General features: G+C 31.6%; 1 protein-coding gene across 3 annotated transcripts in view; it reads left to right on the plus strand.

Annotated features, from left to right (window-relative positions):
- The window catches only part of NIPBL (NIPBL cohesin loading factor), a 200,703-nt gene that overhangs the window by 136,114 nt on the left and 47,948 nt on the right, over positions 1 to 16,641 (plus strand). For all 3 annotated transcript variants that reach the window (XM_059916247.1, XM_059916245.1, XM_059916246.1), the window contains 11 exons: positions 2,750 to 2,836; positions 5,120 to 5,351; positions 6,471 to 6,622; positions 7,187 to 7,267; positions 7,732 to 7,832; positions 9,269 to 9,407; positions 10,980 to 11,062; positions 11,654 to 11,786; positions 12,871 to 13,014; positions 15,171 to 15,260; positions 16,358 to 16,572. In XM_059916247.1, coding sequence (XP_059772230.1) covers positions 2,750 to 2,836; positions 5,120 to 5,351; positions 6,471 to 6,622; positions 7,187 to 7,267; positions 7,732 to 7,832; positions 9,269 to 9,407; positions 10,980 to 11,062; positions 11,654 to 11,786; positions 12,871 to 13,014; positions 15,171 to 15,260; positions 16,358 to 16,572 — 1,457 coding nt within the window. The remainder of the gene's footprint in view (positions 1 to 2,749; positions 2,837 to 5,119; positions 5,352 to 6,470; positions 6,623 to 7,186; positions 7,268 to 7,731; positions 7,833 to 9,268; positions 9,408 to 10,979; positions 11,063 to 11,653; positions 11,787 to 12,870; positions 13,015 to 15,170; positions 15,261 to 16,357; positions 16,573 to 16,641) is intronic.

Here is a 16,641-nt window from a genome sequence, read left to right on the forward strand (position 1 = left end):
TCTATGTCTGTTAACACATTAATTGTTAATAAGTACAGAACCTCATTGCTGTAGGCTTTATAATGACTTTCGTGAGTTGTCTTTCCTCTGAGCTCTCTGTTGCTGAGTAGTCTCATTGCACTAATGGAATAGCAGAATATTTTTTTCATTAATATAATAACTTTAAACAATAGTGACAGCATCAAGGGCTAGCTTCCCATAATCTTTATGAGCTACCAGTCACCCCCTAAACCACTGCATGATTGCTATGCAAATATAATTTCAAGACAAATCCTCTCTCCTCCTCTTCTAATCAGGCTCCTCTTATACAGAATTATCTACTCTAAGTCTTAAGTTTCTTAGTCTATAATGTAGAGATAATGATTTGTTCTCCAAGAATAGTAAAAGAATTAATAGAAGACTATATTTACCTGAAGAATTTATCCTCTCAACAAATTAAACTTATTTATTGAGTTTTAAAGTAGACTGGGAAATATTTTAATGTTTTTTCCAAAGTTAAGATATAATCACTTATTCATTTTGTATTCATTTATATTAGTTTCAGGTGTACAAGGTAACAATTCAATATTTGTATGTATTGCAAAATGATACAACAGTAAATCTAGTTAACATCATCACCACACATAGTTACAGTTTTTTTCTTATGATGAGACCTTTAAGTTCTATTCTCTTAGCAACTTGCAAATATAAACTGCAGTATTATTACCTATAGTCACTGTACTGTACATTATATTCCCAGGACTTACTTATCTCATAACTGGAAATTTGTACATTTTGACCACCTTCACCAACTTCACCCACCCCCACTTCGCACCTTTAGCAACCACCAATGTGTTCTTTATATCTATGAATTCTTTTTTTTAGATTCCACGTATAGGTGATATCATAATTGCATTTATCTTTCTCTGACTACTTAGCATAATGCCATCAAGGTCCATCCATGTTGTTGCAAATGGCAAGATTTCCTTCTTTTTCATGGCTGAATACACACACACACACACACACACACACACACACACGCCACATTTTCTACATTTTCTTTATCCATTCATCTACCAGTGGACACTTTGGTTGCTTCCATGTCTTGGCTATTGTAAATAATGCTCTACTGAACATGGGGGTGCATATAGCTTATGAAGTTAGTGTTTTTGTTTTCTTCAGATATGTACCCAGAAGTGGAATTGTTTGATTATATGGTAGTTCTATTTTTAATTTTTTTTTTTTTTTTTTTTTTTTAAAGAAGCCCTGCACCCATTAGCCATCACTCCCCATTTCATGGTTTTTGTTGTTGTTGTTGTTGTTGTTGTTTTTTAATATTTTATTTTTGGCTGTGTTGGGTCTTCGCCTCTGTGCGAGGGCTCTCTCCAGCTGCGGCAAGCGGGGGCCACTCACCCTCGCGGCCTCTCTTGCTGCGGAGCACAGGCTCCATACGCGCAGGCTCAGTAGTTGCGGCTCACGAGCCCAGTCGCCCCGCGGCACGTGGGATCCTCCCAGACCAGGGCCCGAACCCGTGTCCCCCGCATCGGCAGGCAGACTCCCAACCACTGCGCCACCAGGGAAGCCCCTATTTTTAATTTTTTAGGAGCCTCCATACTGGTTTTCCATAGTGGCAGCACCAATTTACATTCCTACCAACAGTGCACAAAGGTTCCTTGAGTTTGGTTTTTAAAGCTATACAGACATATCACATAATTAACCAAGAATTAATGTGCTATTAGTTCACATTGCTATTACTGTGTGCAGTGAGGGATATGTTGATTTCTTTTGTATACAGGAATATGGCTTCAGTTTTCTGAAGTGCCAATGCCAATCTTAGGTTTTATTTCCTAAGTTCTATAGTTACATGTAGCTAATGTTTCTATTTCAAAAGGTGAATTTGCTGAATATTTTCAAAGCATGGGACAGTTTACCAAAAGTCTCAGTAGTTTAATCTCTTGTGAAATTATCTAAAGCAATATTTGGGGGAAATTTTTTCTGTAAGCCAGCCTACGAATAATCAAAATGTACTTAATGTCAAGTTATTCTATTGATGCTCCCATTTGACTCTTCTGGCTGATTCCAGTAAGAGTCCTAGCTGCATGATAAGAGTCTAAAAGGAGACCTATTCAATCAAGGGAATGAGTAACAGTTGCTTCCTCGCAGAACCTCTAAATCAACTATTAATTTTTTAAATACAGAAAACATTATTTGTAAGAAATGAAACAGATATCTTAAAAATAAGAAAAATTTCTACCAAATAAAGCAGTGTTACCACATTTGTAACTTTTATCATTCTCAGATTCAGGCTTCTGTTATTCAAAATATTACCTGGGATTTTAAGACACCCGCTAAAAAACATTGTGGTGTGGAAACCATGTTATAATTAATTCAACAGATGAAATGTTTAGAGAGTGTGTGTTTGTGCCTGTGTGTTCGTATGCATGTTCAGTGTCACTTTCATAAGAGCAGGGGGCCAGACATCAGAACAAATTCAGTCTTAACTAGCTATGTGGTAAGATTTGAGTTAGTAGCATACATATGTGCCCATTCTGTGTTTGCTATTCTGTCTTTCAAAAACAAATAATTAAGTTCTCTGCATAATCAGATTTTAGTAGAGGATCTAAGTAGGAAAGTTTTGTTTTTCCACTCTTTAAGAGGGTGTTAATGCTGTATATTCCATTGGCCAAAAGGAATAATTGTACAGAATAGTTCTTGAATAATTTATTACGTTTACCAGTGATTGATGAAAGAATTTATGCTTCAATTTTAGCTTTCCACTGACAAAACTGTGAAAGTCCTAAATATCTTGGAGAAGAATATTCAAGATGGGTCGAAGCTCTCCACTTTGTTAAATCATGTAAGTTTAAGATCCATGTTGTTAATTTTATCCTTTCTGTTGTTAAGATGTAAAATTTTTCATATGGAACTTTGGTTTATAGGGAAAATTCCAAATTTCATTAATTTGAGCTTGTTACCACATTTACTAGTTCACATTTAGCCTTGCAGTTAGAATTGGATTTTTAGCTGTTTAAAATTAATGTTACACATTATCAATTCACAGCTTTGATACAAATAAGAATAGTAACAGATGTAAAGTCATTCAATTCAAAAGACCATTCTTTAATCTTACATTATGCTCTTCCTTTTGTAAGTGGATGAGTGTTTCAAATGTCTTTTCATTTATAAAATGAAAATAAAATGTTAGTAGGTAGTAATTCTTTTCCTTGACCTTCCCTAGAGAAATAAATAGTTGGAAACCTTACGGTGATTTCCTAATGTATCCTAAAATGTGAATCCTTATGTATTGTTTTTATATCTAGCTCAAATGGTTGTTGAAAGGATATTAAATAAATTAATTCATGTAACCTGCTCAACAATGTCTGGCACATTATAAGTTCTCAATAAATGTTAACTGCAACTGTCATTACATTTTAGTATGTTTTATCAAAAGCAGTGGCAACATGGTATAATGGTTTATGAACTGAGATCTACCTTCCTAGCATTATAGCAGACTTTCAAAATCATATGTGCATTTGAATTGATCTTGGTGTCTAACATTAATGAATTCAAACACTAATGCTCATAGGAATTTAATGCAAGAGATAAGGATTTGGGAATGTTTTGAGTTAATGAAATTTCTTTATTCTTAAATGACTGATTACAAAAGTAGTGTATTATAGAAATTTTTCAAAACACAAAAAACAGAAAGGTTCAATTTTCATCCAGCAGTAACCACTGTTAACAGTTTTGGTAGATAATACTTCCATTCTCATATGTACATACATACTATATGTATTTAGCACATGCACTGGATTATATCTCGTGAGGGAAATGTTCTTGATGTTTGCAGAAGCCACAGGAGTGCTAAGTGATCTACATGGAATTTAAAAATGTAGAGAAATAATCTCAGGTGGTATTTCTATGCTTTATTAAATATATCCATATTTTTCCAATGCCCTTTTTAAATTAGTTTTTGAATCATAGAAACTAAGGGATTAGAGGACCTATAGTGGCAATATACTACATCTTTAGTCTACAAGTTTTATTTAAAACACTTTGGCAAGAAATTGTGGTAAATATCAAGAATCGACAGTTCTGGAGAACTGGCTGACTCAGTTTTAATGAAATTATTTTCATTCCTGAAAACCTTAGCACTGTTTAGTGTGTTGCATTTAAGCCTTAATGTTTGATATGAGTGATGAACCTCCTAAACTGACTCTTTGAAACAGCAATTTCAATATCAAAGAAAAGTTACTTTATTTTTTTAAGTAGGTATGTAAGTAGTAAAATGAAAGAAAGTTAGAGATTGAGTTTTTAGGCATTAGTGATTTAGAAAGCCCTTCTGTGTTTTACAAATATTATACTTTTATTTATTCCTTTTCCCAATGTTATAAGCTTTGAATAGCATGCATACAAAAGTATTCCTAGAACATAAAGTTGATATTTCATAACTAAGGATGTGATAGAAGAATTTTCACTTTAAAAGTAAGATTAAAAGCACTTTTTCCCAATTGTAATGCAGGTTGCGGATATGTAAATTAAAATATAGTCTGTCAGTTGTTGAATTATCTATTTTAGAAAATAAGTTATGTTTTCAGTAGTCTACATAATCACCACTTTTTAATCTCAGTTTCAAAAATACAGTATTGTTGAAAAACAGTTATTAGGAATGATTGAGTCGATAACATTTTACTACTTTTAAATAAAGGTCTATCCTTTGTTGTTAATTTTTGTTTTACTCTCACAAGAGCAAGCAGAACTAAAAAGCTTTAATATTATCATAATGTTTTTAACCCCAAACACAAAATGATTTATGTATAATTATGATCTTTAGCTAAAATCATAGATTTGAATAAATTACACAGAAGATAAACATAACTATAAGTTTGTTATTGGAATGACATTTAGTGGTGAAATTAGGAGATAAGAGTACATTATGTTTGAAAACATTGAAACAAAAATCATACTTAATGTAATATAAGTATTTGTACTTCATTCCTGATATTCTTTAAATATACACACACCATAACTCTCACCACGTTTTCAACCTGTGAAAATCAAATATATTATAATCTTTAAAAAATATTTTAACCTATAATTGTGTTTATTTCCATTTCATTAACAATGTACTGTTTTATAGAATAATGATACTGAAGAAGAAGAAAGGTTATGGAGAGACCTTATTATGGAGAGAGTGACAAAATCAGCAGATGCCTGTCTTACAACTATCAACATTATGACATCCCCTAACATGCCAAAAGCTGTATATATTGAGGATGTAATCGAAAGAGTTATACAGTACACTAAATTTCATTTGCAGAATACACTTTATCCTCAGTATGATCCTGTTTACAGATTAGATCCTCATGGAGGTTAGTTTGCCCATTTATACTGATAGTTTTTTAGTATAACATCAAAATTACCTGTTATATAATTTTACCACGTCGGATGGGTCAGATTGCAGTGACTTAAAATGGCACCAAAATTGTTTGATTATATAAATTGTAATAAACACTGACTTACATTTGACTAGAATATAGAACTTGTTTTAATCCAGTACTTGTTCAGTGATAATTTCTTTAGCAACTATTTATATATAATAATAAGTAATTTCTACTGGTCTGAGATTTTCCCAGATAACAGTAGCTTCTGGTTCCATTTATCACTTCCCCCAAATTTTACCCAAAATATTATCTACAAAATGGATTGATTAAAGATATATAATTCGGGCTGCCCTAGTGGCGCAGTGGTTGAGAATCTGCCTGCTAATGCAGGGGACACGGGTTCGAGCCCTGGTCCGGGAAGATCCCACATGCCGCGGAGCAGCTAGGCCCGTGAGCCACAACTACTGAGCCTGCGCATCTGGAGCCTGTGCTCCGCAACAAGAGAGGCCACGATAGTGAGAGACCCGCGCACCGCGATGAAGAGTGGCCCCGGGCCGCTTGCCACAACTAGAGAAAGCCCTAGCACAGAAACGAAGACCCAACATAGCAATCAATCAATCAATCAATCAATCTTTAAAAAAAATAAAAATATATAATTCTTTCTCTTATTTATAATCTTTATAAATGAGTCATGTATGTTAACATGTATACATTTAAAGAGAGGAGAGCAAACCTGGATCACGAATACCTACTGTTAATTACCTGTTGTTTAATTATTGCAAGTTGATCTCAAGGGAAATATAATCTTAATATCCTCCAATCAGTGGAAAAAAATAGAAATAAAGTAATCCTTAAGATACAAGAATTTAATAACCATTGAAGTGTACCATGAATTATCTGTTATAAGAATGTTGACTTTCTAACTGAATATTCCCTAAAGAATAATTTTCTCTTTTAATAAATAGACAGCTTTATTTGCCAGGTTGTATTTTTATATAGTGGGAAAAAAAGGTGTGTACTTTTAATTCAGAAAGCAGTTTTATTACTTTTTAATAAACATTATTACAAGTTGATATATTCCTTGTTTTGAATTTTTTTTCATTTTAGGAGGCTTATTAAGTTCAAAGGCAAAACGGGCTAAATGTTCTACCCATAAGCAGAGAGTAATAGTAATGCTTTATAATAAAGTCTGTGACATTGTTAGCAGCTTATCAGAACTACTAGAAATACAGCTTCTTACAGACACAACAATTCTTCAGGTAAGTTTTTTTCAAGCATTTTCCATATTTCTAGACCAAAAAAATAAAGGAGAATAAGGGACCTAATTGAGTTCAGTATAAAACCTCACTCACTCAATAATAATACCAGCACTATGTTAATTTTTTCCATTCAGAGTATTTTATATCTAAATGGAAGAAATGAGTCTAGAGAAGTTTTAAAAAGAAACATTTGGGGCAGAAGACAGGTGAATGTAGTATAAATTCTAAACTGTAAATTATTTGAAAGATAAATGATCATTTCCTTTAAAATGTGTCAGGATGCTTCTTCCAGAACAGTGAACTATTTTTTGTTTTTTACATTCCTGTGACATTTATCAATCCAGAAGTTAGAGAACAGAGGAATGGCAGCTATGAAGGAAGGTCTGTGCTAATTTGCTTGAGGGTGAAAGGGAACAAAAGGAAAAACTAGGTGCTGATTGATGAGGGAAAAGAAAATGCTCTCAGTGTTTTCCAGAAGTTTATGAATGCTTTGGGGTTTAGTAAGGTAGAATGTTACTGAAATCTGTTACAGATGTGTACTGATTACTGTCTGTGTCTGTGCAGGTATCATCAATGGGAATAACACCATTTTTTGTGGAAAATGTCAGTGAATTACAGTTGTGTGCCATTAAGTTAGTCACTGCAGTAAGTATAATCAGTTCACATTTTTAGTTATCTCTCAGAAAAATAACAGTGGTATCATTCAATCCAAATGTGCAAAACCTAATGCAGATTTGAGTTTTCCGTGAGGACTATTTTAGTATGCCTTAGATTTCAAACACTTCTAAATATTTAAAAATATTTCAGTTAATAATTCCTTAATATTTACTGTAAAATCAATTATTTTAAATCATTTAAATCTTGGTTTACGTTTCATACCCAAGATATCATATTCCTCTAGATGAAACTAGCATACTATGACTTCTACAAGAATGTCATAATTAATGATAGAAAAGTTGAGCAAATTAAGTCATTGCCATCAAAGATGATGAAAACATTTTCATTCTAAATGGCAGATAATATTTTTTATCACATGGTATAGTATCATTTTTGTTTATTTTCAAATAATTATAACAAACTTAATTTGGAATCTTATAATTACTAAATAGGTATTCTCAAGATATGAGAAACATAGGCAGTTAATTTTGGAAGAAATTTTTACTTCACTTGCAAGATTACCTACCAGCAAGAGGAGCTTAAGGAACTTCAGGTAACTAACTATAGCAAAGTCCGAGTATAATGAAGAACTCCATTGTACTGTAGCCATCATATATTTATTCTTTATCATTTCTGTCTGATTTTTATTTTAATGATCAAATAAAAGAGAGGCAATTCAGTCTCAGAACAGCGTGAAGAATACCTTAGGTGTGAGAAATGACAATGCACATTTTAGAGACTTAAAAGTTCAGTGATTCTCAAGTGTAAAGATCTGTGGCAAGGATTTTCAGTCTTGGCATTATTGATATTTTGGGCCAGATAATACTTTATTTGCAGTGCTGTCCTGTACATAGTAAGATGCTTAGCAGCATCCTTGACCTCTACCTAATAGATACCAAAAGAAACGCACCTTTTCAAATTACGATCACCAAAATTTTCACTAGACACTGGCAAATGTCCTCTGAAGGGCAAAATCATCCCTGGTTAAGAACTATTGGCCTGTGAGAAGAGCAATAGAAAATACGGCTCCAGAGTCAGAGGCAGTTCAAGGATTTTATAAGCCTTACGAAGGAACTTGAACTTAATCCTTTATACAGTAGTAAGTCATTACATAATATTTTTAAAAGAGAGCTGAAAAATTACTCTAACAGAAGTATAGAAAATAGGCATGACGATTAAACACTCTTAATCACTAAGCACAGAGTAACTAAGGAATGTTATCCACCGCTGTGGTCAGCATTATTGCCTTTGTTGGCATAGGTAATCATCATCATTTTCATAACTATCATTATAATATTCCTGGCTGATTAAATGTGTTGATCTAGCTTATAGGGTTATATTTAGATTGCTTTGAAGGCTGTCTTCTGTAAAATAATTGTTTTTATCTTAATTTTTTAGACTGTGTACTGATAAACATCTATTGTCCATTAAAACCTGAAGAAAAGCTATCAACATCTAAAGGAATTCTTACGTTTTTAACTGTCTTTTAAACAAAAAGATTTAAAATTTGATTTTTTATATTCTGTCATAAAATATTCTATAACATAGAATATTTTATATTCTATGTTGCTCATACTCGAACATATGATCAGGAGCTGACTATGTAGCAGATTTTAATAAGAAAATGAATACCAGAATGCCTGGGCATTGGGAAATCCTGAAGACTTCTCATTTTAAAAATCATTTTGAAAAATATTTGATATTTTTTGTTATAATTTTTCAATCTGCAGTACATATATAAAGTATAGAATTTTATATTAAATACTGCATTTTTCCTTTGACTATTTTAATTATCTATGCATAGGCATTTAGTTGGTTTTTTGATAAGTTAGAAATAATTAGACTTAAGGACATTATTATAAGCAGTAAAGACAATGCCTAGAAATATTGGTAAAGAAAGCATCCTGAAACTTTCAGATCATAGATGACATGTAAAATGAAATTCTCTTCATACTCTGTAAGATTTAAATATTTTCTTCTCCGTTAAAGGTTAAACAGTAGTGATATGGATGGAGAGCCTATGTATATTCAGATGGTTACAGCACTGGTTTTACAACTAATTCAGTGTGTGGTACACTTACCATCATCAGAGAAGGACTCTAATTCAGAAGAGGACTCAAATAAAAAAGTAAGGAATCATTTGTAAGTTTTAAAACTGTATATTTTTGTAGGAGGAAGCAACTATATTCTCTGCCATTCTTATAAAACTGAAGTTCTTAATTAGGGCTTCATGACTGGGCTTTCAGATCCTTGTAGAGCATTAAACTAAGTTTTAGGAGACTTGAGTTCTTGTCCTGACTATTAACATCCACCAGTCATGAAACATACAAATCATTTTAATCTGAGTTTGTTTCTTCAGCTATAAAATGGGAATGATAATACCTAACAAGCCTACTATTACAAGTTGTAAGACTCAAGTGAGATATTGAATGTGAAAGTGAATAATATTATAATTATAATATGCAGTATCTATAATCACATACAGTAAATAATCGTTAATATAATTAATGTTAAATTCATGCAGAAAATGAGTGTATGCCCTCACTATTGAGTAATTTATAGCTAAGATTTGCTTTTGGTTTTGTAACTCTTACCCATCAACACTTAAAATTTTTCCAAGTTTTATAGTTTTACCTCAAAGAAGTTCAAAAGAAAGAGAGATAATTTTATTTCCTAATTCTGTTATAGTCGTGGCTGTGTGTATAGTAATAAATAATAAAGTGACTGGTTAATAAAGTATAAAATGAATATCAAAAAAGTTGAGGTCCCTGTTCTCCCCTTCTCCTAATCTCACTGTTCTCTTTTCAGTTTTTCTTTCCTTACCATTGGTGAATGTTTATCTTCGTCCATTTATTTATTTATTTATCTGTATAAATTTGATACAGAATTTTTTAATTTACATAAATGATATAGTGACATATTTACAGCTAATTTTTTCACTCACCATTGTTTTTAATACATGTAACTAATGCTAGATTCTTTTTGATTTAGGTTAAACACATCATATATGACATACAACAACTTGAAGCAAAAGTTTCTCTAGATATACTTAGAAATAGAATATTAAATCATAGTGTACATGCACTTTTAACTTCACTGGAACTTGTCAGTTTTCTCACTAAAGTGGTGTTCTAGTTTACATTCTTACATTTTGATTTTGCCTAGTCTGGTTAGTATGAAATGATACCATGTTTTATTTTTCATTTTTCTGGTTACTAGTGAACTTTTTCATATATTTATTCACTTTTCGGGTTTCCACAACTTTGAATTAACTATTTATATCCTGGTCTTTAAATTTCTAATGAAGGAGTTGAATTTTTTTAGTATTATATTCTAGCATTCCATAAAGTTTGAGCTTGCAATTTTTTTTGAAATTCTTTTTGTGTTGATATTTTCAATCAGAATTGTTCTGATCATGATAAACAACTGTTGATATTTCATTTGTTAAACACATTTGTCACTCTTAACATATTTTAATAAATAAAAATGAACTCTATCAATATTTTTATTTAGTTTTTATGAAGTATTGAAATATATTTAGTATGCTAATTGTAGCTTCCCTTTTTATAAATAATAGTTAAGATTTTTAGTATTTAAATGTATTGCCCCTATATTCAGTAATATCATGGCAATAGCAACTGAAATAACTTGTATGTTGGTTCTTTCTTATATCTGTATAAATTCATTTTTCTCAATCTAGGTTGACCAAGATGTTGTCATTACCAATTCTTACGAAACAGCCATGCGAACAGCCCAAAACTTCCTTTCCATCTTCCTTAAAAAGTGAGTAAAATTAACATAATCTGATTTTTATTTTCGCCATATAGAGAATAGTTCATTTATTTTATGTAAAAGATTACATCCAACTTCCTGCTGTAATCTGAACCTTGACTATATCTCCCTGACTCTTGATTTCCTTATCTTTAAAATGAGGAAATTAGAATATTAGAAATCTAAAATTTTACGAACTTGCTCATATGTTGAACTCCCGAAGTTAAAGTTCGAGACTGAAATTCTATAATTTTTTTTCAGTGAATTTTGGGACTTTCTAATTGAATAGGAAAGTTTGGGGAGAGAGGTTTCCTTAGCTTTCATAAGAATTTATAGTAATCTCATAGAAAAACAGTGGTCATTATTTAAAATGTGTTACACTTGCCAGAAAATTATGTTAATGTCAATAAATGTGAATCCCCTGTAGTAGGGGAAAAAATGAAGATTGAAACAGATTCATTTTAAACCATATTTTATTTAATGTACTCTCATATACCATGTTTAGATATGAGAGAAGAGAAAAACTTAGTTAACAAAGTTTTAGTCATATTGGTGAACATGTCACCTAAATTCACAGCCTTTCCATTATTTATCTTTGAACAGATGTGGTAGTAAGCAAGGTGAAGAAGATTACAGACCACTATTTGAAAATTTTGTTCAAGACCTTCTTTCAACAGTCAATAAGCCTGAATGGCCAGCTGCTGAACTACTCCTTAGTTTGTTAGGGAGACTGTTGGTAAGAGTATAGCATTTAAAGATTATTAGATTACTAGAAGACAACATAATGAGGATGTACTCTGATTCACAGATGATGAATTCTTTAAAAATGTGTAAGGAAATATGACCATTGCATCTCTATTTTTGCATGTGCATAACTGTACACAATACTGTCAGTACCTTGTAGAAACTTTGAAATGTTGTGACTTTTGGTGCTTTCATTTCATTGCATAAGATAACAGTACTTTAAAAAACTTTTTTTTGTTGTTGTTTTTTGTTTTGTTTTGTTTTGTTTGGAGGTATTGTTAGTTAAAAGCATCTCAACACTGAGTCATAAGTTATTGTAGTTAATTCATTTCAAAGCATGAAACTGATTAATGTGAACTCTGTCATCTTTAAGAGTATTTCTAAAAACATGACACGTTTTAGTCCTAATGTAATATTGTATTAGGGAAATGCAAAGAAATACTATTGTGATTTTTCTTTTTATCTTTAGACTACATTTGGACTTGTGCAATTGTTACAAAGTTTTTGGGACCTTACTTTTTGTCAGCTGGAAAACTTAATACTATTCTGAAACCAAAATAATTTTTCATAGGCATCAGAATTCCAGCCTAACAAATTCTTACTCAGTAATAATCCCATTTTATAGAGTTTAGCCTACATTTAAAGAAAGTGACTGTGTTCTTAAGAAGGTTTAATTTATATATATATATATATATATATATATATATATATATATATATATATATATTTTTTTTTTTTTTTTTTTTTTTTAATGAAAATGTTAAAAATTCCAGAAACTCAAAAGGCAATTACTGGGAGTTCCCTGGTGACCTAGTGGTTAGGATCCTGGGCTTTCACTGCCGTGGCCTGGGTTCAGTCCCTGGTCGGGGAACTAAGATCCCATATGCTCTGGGGTGCAACCAAAAAAATAAAATAGAATAAAATTTTTTAAAAAGTCAATTACTTTGTGGAACAATATCACAGGGGAAAAAAGTGTTTAAATTTCAAATAATACAACATAGATTTGGAATTTATAAGTTGCTATTAAAAATAGTAAAAATTGGTTAAATTAAAACAAAATTATTTTTCATGTGTAGGTTCATCAATTCAGTAACAAGTCAACAGAGATGGCTTTAAGAGTGGCATCTCTTGATTACCTTGGAACTGTTGCTGCACGACTGAGGAAAGATGCTGTTACAAGCAAAATGGATCAAGGGTCTATAGAACGAATTTTAAAACAGGTATTGAGATAAAGAATTTAAATTTTGGGGATAAGTAATAGTTAAGTACTGTTTTTAGATATTCTTATGTTAGTGTTGCATTTCATTTTGTAGATTCAGAATAAAATCTTACTCCTAAAAATGGGCTTTTTCAAAAGCTCCACTGAGAAAATTTATACCGTAGGGTGAATTGTGTGTAACAGGAACTTTCAAATGATTTATATAATCCTTAATTTACTTTTCTTTTTGTGAACTACTGTTATGAATGTATGATTCTATTTCCTATTTGGTTTAACAATACCTTTTTTTTTTTTTTAAACTATGGACGAGGTGGTAGTAATACTAAAAGTTACTTAAGAAAATTGATAGGTAAATAATCTCTAATCCTACCATGCACAATGTTTTCACTTTCTTTCTACTCTTTTTTCTTTTTTTAATGTCCATAACCATATCCATGCTGGCCGTGACAAATGCCTCTAATTTTTTTTTCTTGTTACTATACTTTGCATTTTGAAATAATTTTAAACTTACAGAAAAGTTTTAAGAATAGTACAAAAAGCTCCCATTAATCTTTCACCCAGATCCCTTAGTGGTTGACATTTGCTTTATCATTCTTTTTCAAAATATACACGCATGTGTATCTATATATGCATTTTTATTTTCTTCTGAACCATTTTGAGCAGACAGGATGCCCCCATGACCCCTGAATTTCAAAGTGTGATTCCCTGGACAAGCAGCACCAAGTTTTACATCACCTAGGAACTTGTTAGAAATGCAAATTCTCAGGACTCTCTCTGGAACTACTGAATCAGAAGCTCTGGTGGTGGGGACAAGCAGTCTGGTTTAACAGACCCTCCAGGTGATTCTGTTGAATGCTGAAGTTTGAGAACCACTGCTTTGTTTATGTTTTCCACGAACAAGAACTCTCACTTAAATATCCACAGTACAGCTATGAAAAGCAAGAAATTACCATTAATATAATACTACCATTTAATGGAATATTACCATTCCTGTTGTATTTAATAGATTATCATTTGTTGCTATCATCATTGTAGCACTCAAATTGAACTAGATTTGACTAGTGGGAGCCCCTTTAAACTGCCTTTTGTATCTTTTTGATATCTTCCCATCTTTCCTTGAGGACTTTGTGGCACAAGATGTTTCAGACTCATCTTTTACTTTCTTGCGCCAGCCCTGGAATCAGCCATTTCTCCAAGTATTGCTGATTCCTTTCATTGAAGAATGGTAACTAGGTGATTTTCAGTATTTCTGAGAGTAGACCTAGGACCTCTTATTTGCCACATACGGCCATGTATTGTACACTGTAAAACTTGAGGGGAGTGGTCCTTGCTAAATATTTTTATGACTCTTGACATACTTCCAAAAAGCTTTTGGAACTTTACAGTGTACTAGTTTACAGTGCCATGACTAATTTCTCAATGTATCCATTTCACTATACTCCAAGAACATAGGTTATTCTAATCTTTGTTTTCTACTTAGATATATTCTAAACCATATATTTGGCATTTCACATGGTAAACCAGAGAATAAGCTATAGACATTAATGTCAACTCAGAGTTAATTTCTGCTTCTGTATTGTTCTTGACAGAACTAAAGACTCAGTCCCTTTCTGATTCTAGATCAAATGCACAGCTCAAATATACCTACTGTATATTTAATACCCTACATGAAATAAAGTACTATTTTATGTTAATTGCAAATAAAAATATTTCCCTTTCAGAATGTTTTTTTAAAATAATATCCCAAAGACACCTGTAACACATAATAATTCAGACAATAATTAGTTTCCATTTACTAGATTAAAAGTTTGGAGTTATCTCTTAGCAAACAGAAAACCAGTGCTAGGACCTTCCTACCTCTGAAGATTTACATACACGTTGTTCTAATAATTATTATGTCAGCTACTTACTTACAAGCTTCTTTAAAGAAAGTTAACATGTAGTTCATAAAAATAAAGGCTAACCTCAGCTATTAGTACACTTCAGCTATCAATATATAATGTTTTTCAAAAATAGTATTCTTCTGTTTCTTTCTATACTTATATTTTTATTTTTATCATTTATCAGATTTTTCCCTCAGATTTGTGTATGCAACTGGATGATTTGTTAAAGAACATTAGTAATATCTTTTTTGTTACTACTTGGTTTATTTTGTAGGTTTCAGGAGGAGAAGATGAAATCCAACAATTGCAAAAAGCATTGCTTGATTACTTGGATGAAAACACTGAGACTGATCCTTCACTAGTGGTAGGATTCTGTTCTCCCTTTTTTTTGTAGAGTTTACATGTTTGTTTCAAACTTGGTCTGAAAGAAAATTGAGAAGTGTTGTGAAAGGAAAGTTGTATTGGAATCTTGATTTTTAAAACAGGGGTACATGATAGTCTAAACAGAAAAGAATGATTATGGATTGATTTGTCTTAAATGGAATTCTGGTACAGATATTGTAGTTTACTAAAATTGTGTGACATGGGAAATATTTGGAAATCTTTCCATAGGTTATCTTTGAGACCAAGTGAGAGCATTTGTCCAGGTGGTGCATGAGATGATCTGTTAGCATATAAAAAGAATATTAGAATTTTATGTCTATATTTATTTTTAAATATAATCCTTAATTCTGTTTTTTTATATATTAGGTATCCAGAATATTAGTATAAGAAGTTTATATGTAAAATTTATACACTATATTGGGGTACTTTTTAATTTTTTTTTTAATTGATGAGATATGCATCTAAAGAGGTTGGAGATAACTAAGCTGTTCAGCCAACTACTGCAGGTTTTCAGTCTTTGTGGAAAGGAACAGATCATACAGTGATGTATGTCAATTATTTCTCAATAAAAGTGAAAAAAAACAGGAACAGATTAAAAGGAACAGATTATAGGTGTGCCTTAGTGTTAATATATTTCAATAATAATTGGCTATGTATTTCTTGAAGAAGTAAGGTGAAATTTTGAAAATAACTATAGAGTCTTCTACCTTCAGCATTTTATCCATGTGTTCTAAACTTTTCTAGTTGACCCATCTTCTCTCTAATTTTACTGACTCGTTGTGTGATCCGTCCTTAGTTAAGTAGTTGATAGTAGTATTGTAGACTTAATACAGTTGTGTTTATAAAATTATCTTTTGACATCATTGATATAACCGTTAGGACAAAGTAAAATAATAAGTTTTCTATCATTTAGATGTTCTAAATGTTCTAGCTTTCTTAAAATCTGTCTTCATCTGATGGAAGTTTTTTTAAAGTAAACCTTGATATTTGTATTCCTGATTGTGAACACTTTATCAGTAGGTTGGAAATTTTGTTACTAATTTCATCAAACTCAAATCTCACCAAATTTCTTTGCAGTTTTCTCGTAAATTCTATATAGCCCAGTGGTTCCGTGATACAACTCTGGAAACAGAAAAAGCAATGAAATCACAAAAAGATGAAGAATCATCTGAAGGAACACATCACGCAAAGGAAGTTGAGACAACTGGTCAAATTATGCATCGAGCTGAAAATCGGAAAAAGTTTCTTAGAAGCATTATCAAAACCACACCTTCTCAGTTCAGCACATTAAAGTAAGATCCAAAGAGAAAACATCTTTACTTTTTCAGTTATCTCTTTGATATCTATTTACCTACTTTTCA

This window comes from Balaenoptera ricei, chromosome 3, assembly GCF_028023285.1.
Source record: "Balaenoptera ricei isolate mBalRic1 chromosome 3, mBalRic1.hap2, whole genome shotgun sequence".
Classification (NCBI taxonomy): domain Eukaryota; kingdom Metazoa; phylum Chordata; class Mammalia; order Artiodactyla; family Balaenopteridae; genus Balaenoptera; species Balaenoptera ricei.